The sequence below is a fragment of the Ictalurus punctatus genome, chromosome 28 (assembly GCF_001660625.3).
Source record: "Ictalurus punctatus breed USDA103 chromosome 28, Coco_2.0, whole genome shotgun sequence".
Taxonomy (NCBI): Eukaryota; Metazoa; Chordata; class Actinopteri; order Siluriformes; family Ictaluridae; genus Ictalurus; species Ictalurus punctatus.
Window position 1 is genome coordinate 18,138,458 of NC_030443.2, and position 8,696 is coordinate 18,147,153.

Genomic DNA, 8,696 nt, shown 5'->3' on the forward strand with positions numbered 1-8,696 from the left:
AATAGCAGTTAAATCCTACCGTCTTGGTGGACGCCGTTACTGTGTGTTACCGGAACGCCCCCGTGTGAGACAGTCAGGGCATCGGAGTAGTAATTACGACGTCGCCGTGACGATTTTTCAAACCAGAACCGAGGTATCAAAAGTCAACACAAAGCAAAAGTAAAACGCTAACAGGTCCCGCGACCTTTCCCCTTCAGTCGATTAGCGTTTCGTTTCCACCGATTTCACCGGATTCGCTTTTCCACGGACCGTTCTTACTAAACAACGGTTTTCGGGTGTCTCTGCTATCCGTCTCGCTGTACCAGAGTCAAAAATTTGTGAAAGCTACTTGAAAAAGTGCCTGAAAAATACTAGAAGTATTTTAGAAAAATACTTAGGAAAGGATGGGAAATTAAACAATACGTACAAAAAAAACCAAAAAAAAAAACGAAAAAAGAATGATGCACACTGTCCCCGCTAACATGTGGTGCTTATTACTCTTCTCTATCGTGGAGGAAAAATCAATTCTGCAGAGAAACCCCCTTCAATTAGCATGACATTTTGTAAAAGGTCATCCAAATTAATGGAACATGTGAGAGATGTAATTGTGGCATTTCTGATTTTATTAATTTTTTTCATTTATATTAGCTCACATCCTGCTGTAATCTTTTTTTTTGTTGTTGTTGTTTTGTTTTTTTTTGCATTTTTGTGCAAACTACACGACTTCAGCTACTCAAACCCCGCCCACTCGTATGGGCTGCCGCTGGGTTGGGGAAGGGCGGGGTCAGGATATACGGCATTAGAACACGACGTTTTATTACTACGTCTGGAGCGGCGGTATTCGACTGAAATTTATGACGGTCCGGCTACATAAACCGTCCCGGATAAGCAGCTAACATGATGCCGAGTGGCATCGAGACTTCTGTTTTAACACGCGACCGTTAATTATTCGTTTCGGGTCGTGAATAAGACGAGAACGAAGTGCTCGTTTTGTTTTATACTGGCGCTCGGCGTTACCAATTTGCAGTCCAATCTGCCCAAACCAGAGAGCGTAAATAAGACGCAAAGTCTGTCAAAGTCTAATAAAAACCCTCCGTATTCGGAGCTAAGGTCTCTCGCCCTGTAGCTAGTTTCTGATCCTATCAGACACTTTTGGTGAAATAATTTACAGAAATGTGATTGGATAAACCCCAACAGAGGATCTTCCTCAAGCTCATGACAAACGAACTAGCATTGCTGAAGTACGGCTATTTTGCTTTCATACCTCTATCGTCTCCGATACGGTGTTTTTCAAGACCTCGGTTTGGTCCGGTGTAATACTTTACTGGGTTCACATCTGGACAGCCGTCCTCCTTTGCTCTAGACACGATTTAAGCACACTCCACCGTTCCAACCACAAAACGTTTCATCCTACTACGTTAGAAATCTAAACATCCTCCCGGACAGCGCCCAGGTGCTGAAGTCGCCGTCTGTCCTTTTCAATGTGTACGTAGAAACGGATGGAGAGACTCACCAAACGAAAGCTTCCGTCTCGTCCTTTTTATCTTAACTCTGCCTTCCTCGATGTTCTTCCATTCCAGGGGTAATAAATCATGGCGGCGCTTACAGATCGGGGCCTCGTCTCGGAGCCGGGTTCAGTTAAACACTCCACTTTCCGCCGCTCACAGAGGCTACGGCTAACTCCAGCATCTTATATTTTCTCACCATCGCATTTTCTCCGTCCTGCCATTTCTTTCCGGAACATTTGTAAATGTAAATTTTCACGCCGAGGCCTAGTCGCGTGGTAAACACGACGACGCTAAAGGTCAGGGTTTTGTTGAGGCTTTCTGTATTGCTCGGTTCGTTTTGAAAGCACGGACCCTCACGGTTTGGACACCGAGACCTGAAGCTGAACAGCTCGATCCGAAAGGGCCGGTTAGGGTTGTTGTGCTGAAATATCTCGGACTGGATTTCATTTAGTTAAGCAGGTTAAAGGTTCTGAGCCAAGTTCAGCATATTTTGTATTGGCAATTTGTACTGTAATGCTTCGCAGTGAAGGTTTGGTTAGTACTATGATGTTTTGTCCAGGAAAACCTCACCGGATGTACGCCGCCTCGTGTAAACACCGCAACTTTCCAACCTCTTGTAGTCTTCGAACTACTCTTAACTCTCAGACTTTTGGAATAATCTTAATCTTTGAATAATTATACAGCCAAAGGTCGATCAAAATTAGCATTAGATGCTATCTTGGTTTCATTCTCCTATCCACACGGCATATGATTACTGCATGTTTATCGCCCGATCACTTAAAGAATTAACGGCGACTGTAATTTACAATTAGAAACCTGACTTTTGGCGGACGGCTTCCTCTAGCCATCGGCGCGGTCCTGCGTCTTTCTTCCTAATTTTTAATAACGGATTTCCGTCCCCCGGATGTTCACATTTTGGGATAACCAAACCCTGATACCTTTCCAGATCTCTGTCCTGCACTCGTTTCGTTCCGATATCTCCTTCAACCTCACCATGCCGTTTGTTTAGGAGCGTTCTCTGACGATCTCCCGCGAGATCACACGATGCACAAGTTGACGCCGTTCGGCTAATGGCACGAGAACCGATTCAAGGGGTTTCACAACAGAGTGTGTGTGGGGGAGGGGGTGAATACTTAAGCAATCCCGACTTGCGTATTTTATTTGTAAATAACGGTCCCTTCATTTATTTTAGAAGTTGCATTTTTAGCACACAAAACGAGTGTTTGCTCGAGTTGCCGTGGACGGTTTCGGGGCACATGCGATCGCGTTCACGTGACGTGCACTGGCCCGCGGATAAGAGCTGGCTCACCTCATGCTCTGCGAACCTGAACAGACCAGAAGAAAACAACAAATGCATTCAAACTAGATTCATTTAGTGAACCTTTGCAAACAAGAGCTGGTAATCCTGACTGGCGTGTCAGCCCAGGTGACCCATTTCCACCTGTCAGCTACCGAAACCTCTAATCCTTCTGGCAGATAACATTTTCTACAGATAGGAGACATATTTCATCACTTCTGTCCCTCGTGTTCGTTTGCCTCTGAGGCAGAGGCTTAGCGCAGCCAGGTGTCATGATGCACGGGGACCCTCAGGCCCGAGGAAAGTCTGGGTAAATTAGCCACCAGCGTTAACCTATACGCCGACATCCATCTCTGGAACTGGGAGAGCAGAGCAGACTCGACGCTCGTCCAAATGGGAGGACAGAGAGCGGTGACTCATATCCAGGCAGCTGTCGTTAATGAGAGAAAGCATGTGATTTGTGGGCCGCCATGCCAGCCTCTTCTCTCTGCTCGGCCAGCACTTTACACACAGCCAGAGAGGCATTTAACACAAGAGCCTCATTCTGCTGCGGCCAGTGTCTGTTTGCCTATTAAACTAACTTTAATCGGATGAAGCGCCGCTCTGTAAATTTGCACCTCAGTTAGCGCCGTATGCTAACGTCGATGGATCTTTATGACTCAAAAGTTAGCCGTCTAGTCTTTCGCTAATTTATTCGGGGCCGTAACACGTACACTCTCACACAGGTGACGATACGTTTCACGTTAAACACGTGTGATCATGTGAGTACTATGGGGGTGGGGGGGTTGCGATACCATCTTATGCCCAGAAATTACACACACGAATTCAAGTAAACAAACGTACAACATTGAAAACTATGTAACTATTTGATTCCGATCCCATTATAATCCAAAACATCTCGCAACATCACACACACGGGGGATTTAATTATCGAAACTACCACAGGCTACGGCTCAGTACATGTCCCTGAACCCTGCGAAATCCTTCTGCCTAGGAACGAGTGCTGACCAAAACAGAGGTAAAGCAGTCAGTGATGCGCATTCTATTAATAATCAAACCGAGTTCAAGCTGAATATGCTGAATAATTAATCAGATGATTTCGAATCCGGTGCTGGACTGCAATGCTAATAAGCGTCTACGGACAGTATAGCGTATATATGGTTTAATGCCGTGACATCAGAGGAGGAGTTTAGGCCTGGAGTAAGAATTAGTTCCAGTGACCGTTAATCCTTTTGTATCTTCAAGTCTTCCAGTCTCGGTTGGTCCCTACGACGTCCATGGCTCGGACTCATCTTTAGTACCGATCGTTAAGACTCGTTAAGATTTTTTGCTTAGTCACAATTTTGAAGTCTTTGATTCTTGGTCATTTCCAATTTTTAAGGGTCTGGTTACTGGGTCTTGGTTCTTCCCAGTTTCTTGATTAGTCTTAGTCTCAACTCTCCGGCTCTGATTCTTAGTTAATCGCACTATTTAAGATGCTCACTCTTGCTTATATTCCAATCTTTAATGGTCCGATTCATGGTTAAATCTAATCTTTCAGACTCTGGTTTTGGTTTGCTCTAGTCTCTAAGGTTTAGACTGTTGGTTAGTCCCAATCTTTAAGGGTTCCACTCTTGGTTAGTCCCAAGATCGAAAGAGTCAACTCTTGATTAGTCCCATCTGTGAGGATCAGACGTTGCTATGACTCTTGGTCAGTCACGATTTGTAAGGCTCTGATTCTTGGTAAAGCTTCATCTTTAAGGATCTTATTCTTGGTTGGTCAAAAAGTTTAAACCTCCAATTCTTGGTTAATCGTAGTCACTGAGGATCATACTCTTGATTCGTATCGATTCGAATCATCAAGGCTCTGACTCTTGGTTAATCCCATTATTTAAGACTCTCACTCTTGGTTAGATCTAATCTTTAATGCTCTGATTCATGGTTAGTCCTAAACGTTAAGGCTCTGGTTTTGGTTTGCTCTAGTGTATAAGGTTAAGACTGTTGGTTAATCCCAATCTTTAAGGCTCTGCTTCTTGCTTAGTCCTAAACTCTGAAGCTCTGATTCTCATGTAGTACCAATTTTTAACGCTTTGACTTTTGGACCAATTCCTAAGTCTCTGATTATCAGTTAGCACCCAGGCTCTGATACATGGTTCGTCCCAGTATCAAATGATTAGACTCTTGATTCATCCTACTCTGCATGGGTCAGGCTGTTGGTTAGATGCACGCTCTAATGCTTTGACTCTCGGTTAGTCCCGGTCAGAGTTTTGGCTGATGCCTGTTTTTATACATCTGATCGATGGATAGTCTCATTCTTGCTCTATACTGAGAGGGAAAGTGTTGACCTAAGAGTTTGGAAGATATGAAAGCTTGGCCGTGATTCCCAGCGCCTTTTCTTCATCCTGGATGAATACAAGTCTGGCAGGAAACGATTTTCTTCATACAGTCCTCAAAGATGTTCTGTTTTTCAGGGGTTTTTTTTCCAGCGGTCGTATTTGGGGCATGAATCCATTAAATGTATTCTTCCCCTCTGGACTAGGATTGAGAATAGCTGGTGCAGGCCCAGCTGCACCAGTGCCTCGAGTCAATACCATGGCATATTGTTTTTTTCGTCAATATTAACCTCCCGTGTGGAATCTACACTTCTATCCCGACATACGGTCTTTATATTTTCCTTGAAAATAGTATTGCTTTATTATTTTATTTTATTTTTTTTAAGGTTTTTTGGCTAAATCGCACGCATGATATTATGATAAACTTTCGATGTTGTTTCCAACACATCACATTCTTCCTTCTCCTGACTTTTCAAAAGGCATCTGACATCAAAAATACACCACAGGTCACAGGAGGATGCTTCGAACCGCACAACCACGGCTTCCATCTCAGATTTACTGACTCGAGACTTTTTTTTTGTTTGTTTGTTTTTCCCCCCCAAACCATGCAATATAATGTCAGTCAGCATAAATAAATTTGTGGCTTGTGCTTTGACAATGACATTAACAAGTTTCAAGCCATTTGGATAATTGCACGAGCTCAGGTAGTACATTAATAGCGGAGGTGTGGTTTGTCGTACTGCAAGAAATAAATAAATAAATAAATAAATAAATAAATTATGGGACAAATTCAACACCAAACTGCAGTAGTTCTGAATGATGCAGCACTCCATCAAGCGATGAGAATGATATTATTAATTAATGAGAAACTAACCACCAGCCTAGAAACACATTAGCCTACTGCATAGATCTGTAAGGGGGGGGGGGGGGAGTCAATTATCTCCCTGAAGTTCCTAAAATATTGGCTCTTTTTACAAAAAAAAAAAAAAAAAAAAAAAAAACTTTATAATTTCTTTGCATATTAAAATACATTTTCCAAGAGACATTTATATCCCAGTAAAACACACACACACACACACACACACACATACACACACACACACACACACAGTAAATTCTTCACATTGTCTAGGATAACACAGTAACCCTTGAAATCTCACACTCATTAAAAGGACTTACTGTGTTTACTACTATGGAACTTAAACAGCGTTTGCACTGGAGACTCCTTCCATTAGATCACCATAGCAACGATTATACACGGTTTTGAACCCGCTGTGAACGAGCCCGTCACTATAGAAACGGTGACGTTTTAGAGCGATCGCATCAACGCTCCACTGTCAGAGCTGATCTTATAGAAAAATATGCAAACCATGACACAATATTATAGCAGCATTCATATATTAATTGTAGTAATAAATAAATAAATAAATAAATAAATACAAACATTTGAACCGCACACATTTATCCAGGTTATATTTAAAACTCCAAGGACATAAAACTTTGCTGTTAATAAAGTGGGATCGTCTAAAACTAAGGCAGTTTGCGAAAGGGGAGAATATGAACAGATTCTTTTTTTTTTTTTTTTTTTTTTTTTTTAGAGAGAGAGAGAGAGAGAGAGAAAACTTAATTCGCTCCAGATCTATAAACCTCCTCAACTGTGTATAGTGGAATGATTATTTTTGCATCGGTTGGCATGAAGCTACTGTATAAGAAGTGTTGGAGATGTGGAAGTTTGGGACATTTATTAGCTTATTAGAGATTTTTTTAAATTTTTTTTATTATTATTTATTTAGGATCGTGGATATTTGAGAATATGAGGAGGTGTGAAGATGTCCTAGCAGCAAATGAGCTATAATGGACAGTAAATACAGAGGTAGGACTATCATAGATAGACAGACAGACCTATAGACAGACAGATATATAGATAGAGAGACAGACAGACAGACAGACAGACAGACAGATAGATAGATAGAAAGAAAGATAGATAGACAGATAGAAAGATAGATAGAAAGATAGATAGATAGACAGATAGAAAGATAGATAGATAGATAGATAGATAGATAGATAGATAGACAGACAGACAGACATATAGATAGATAGACAGACCTTGCAGGACCCATAACGCTTTCATTCATTCACTGTGATCACGCGCGCGCTCACACACACACACACACACACACACACACACACACACGGGGCACAACCCCCCTCCCCCTCCATCGCACTTCTCTTTATCCTTTAATTAACTCTCTCAGTCGTTTCTTCCATATCTCGCGCGCTGTTGTTACAAACACACCATGTGTTCATTAGTCACGTTAACGTGAACAGAAACGCACCAAACTACTCCACCGCATCCCGCGTTTCAGAGAGGGCGCGTGGTACCAAAATAAAAGAGAATAAGAAGAATGAAATAAATGGCGAAGCCTCACCGAGAGTGAAGTAGGGCAGCGCGGTGTTATCCAGATCGTCCAGCACCGACACGGCTCCCGGTACGTCGCTCCGCACGAACAGCAAGAGCCGGGAGTCCGCCGCGCCCGCGCTCCCGGAACCCACGCTCAGCTCGCTCTCGCGCAGCACGGGCAGCGTGGACACAGTCACCGTCTTGACCTCGCATGCACCCGCCGCCGCCGCGTCCTTCTCTCCGCCTGGCTTCGGTCCTCCCGCCGCGGTTCCGGTTCCCGTGACCGTCCCGGTGAGGAACTCCTCCAGCGAGAGGAAGAGGAGGAGAAAGAGGAGGAGGAGGACGAGCCGTGCCACGCTCCGCGCCATTCCCCCGGTTCCCGTGTTTTTTGAGCGAAGCGCGCGGAGGCTGCGCGCTCGTTTATAAAGCAGTTGCGTGTGGGCGCGTGGGGGCGCGCGACTCCGGCCGGGAATGGAAGCGGCGGGGCGCAGGTGAGCTGGGGCTCGCGCGCTGCTTAACCAATCCCATCCGGTCCGGTCTTAATAATAATAATAATAATAATAATAATAATAATAATAATAATAATAACCTTGATTAATATGTAACACTCATATTTATTTAGTTATTTATTGATGTACTTGTTAGTTAGTTTATTTGTTTGTTTTTGACTGATGGATAGGTGCCACCGAATAAATAAATAAATAGACAGACAAACAAACAAATAAGTAAATAAACCCCACTGTGCTAGTAAGCAATTCAATAAATCTATTCATTGTTTAATTAATCCCCCAAGTTTAACTCACACCAATAACACTTTTATTCATTCATTGTGATCACACACACACACACACACACTCACTCACACATACTCACGCACACATACACATACACACACTCTCTCTCTCACACACACACACACACACACACACACACACACACTCTCTCTCTCTCACACACACACACACACACACACACTCACACTCTCTCACACACACCCACACTCACACACACACAGACACACTCTCCACTTAACCCCCTTTCTCCCTGCCATGCTTATTTTTGTTCTTTAATTACCTCTGCCTTTCTTCCAGCAATATATAGATAGACAGACAGACAGACAGATAGATAGATGATAGATAATATAGATAGATAAACAGACAGATAGACAGACAGACAGACAGAATGATAGATGATAGATA

At 43.1% G+C, this 8,696-nt stretch overlaps 1 protein-coding gene across 1 annotated transcript in view; it reads right to left on the minus strand.

The window, feature by feature from the left end:
• LOC108260352 (astrotactin-2) overlaps positions 1-7,926 on the minus strand; it is a 345,742-nt gene extending 337,816 nt beyond the window's left edge. Inside the window, exon 1 of the mRNA XM_017460589.3 lies at positions 7,526-7,926. Coding sequence (XP_017316078.1) covers positions 7,526-7,865 — 340 coding nt within the window. The 5' untranslated portion in view covers positions 7,866-7,926. The remainder of the gene's footprint in view (positions 1-7,525) is intronic.
• Positions 7,927-8,696: the final 770 nt, after the last annotated feature.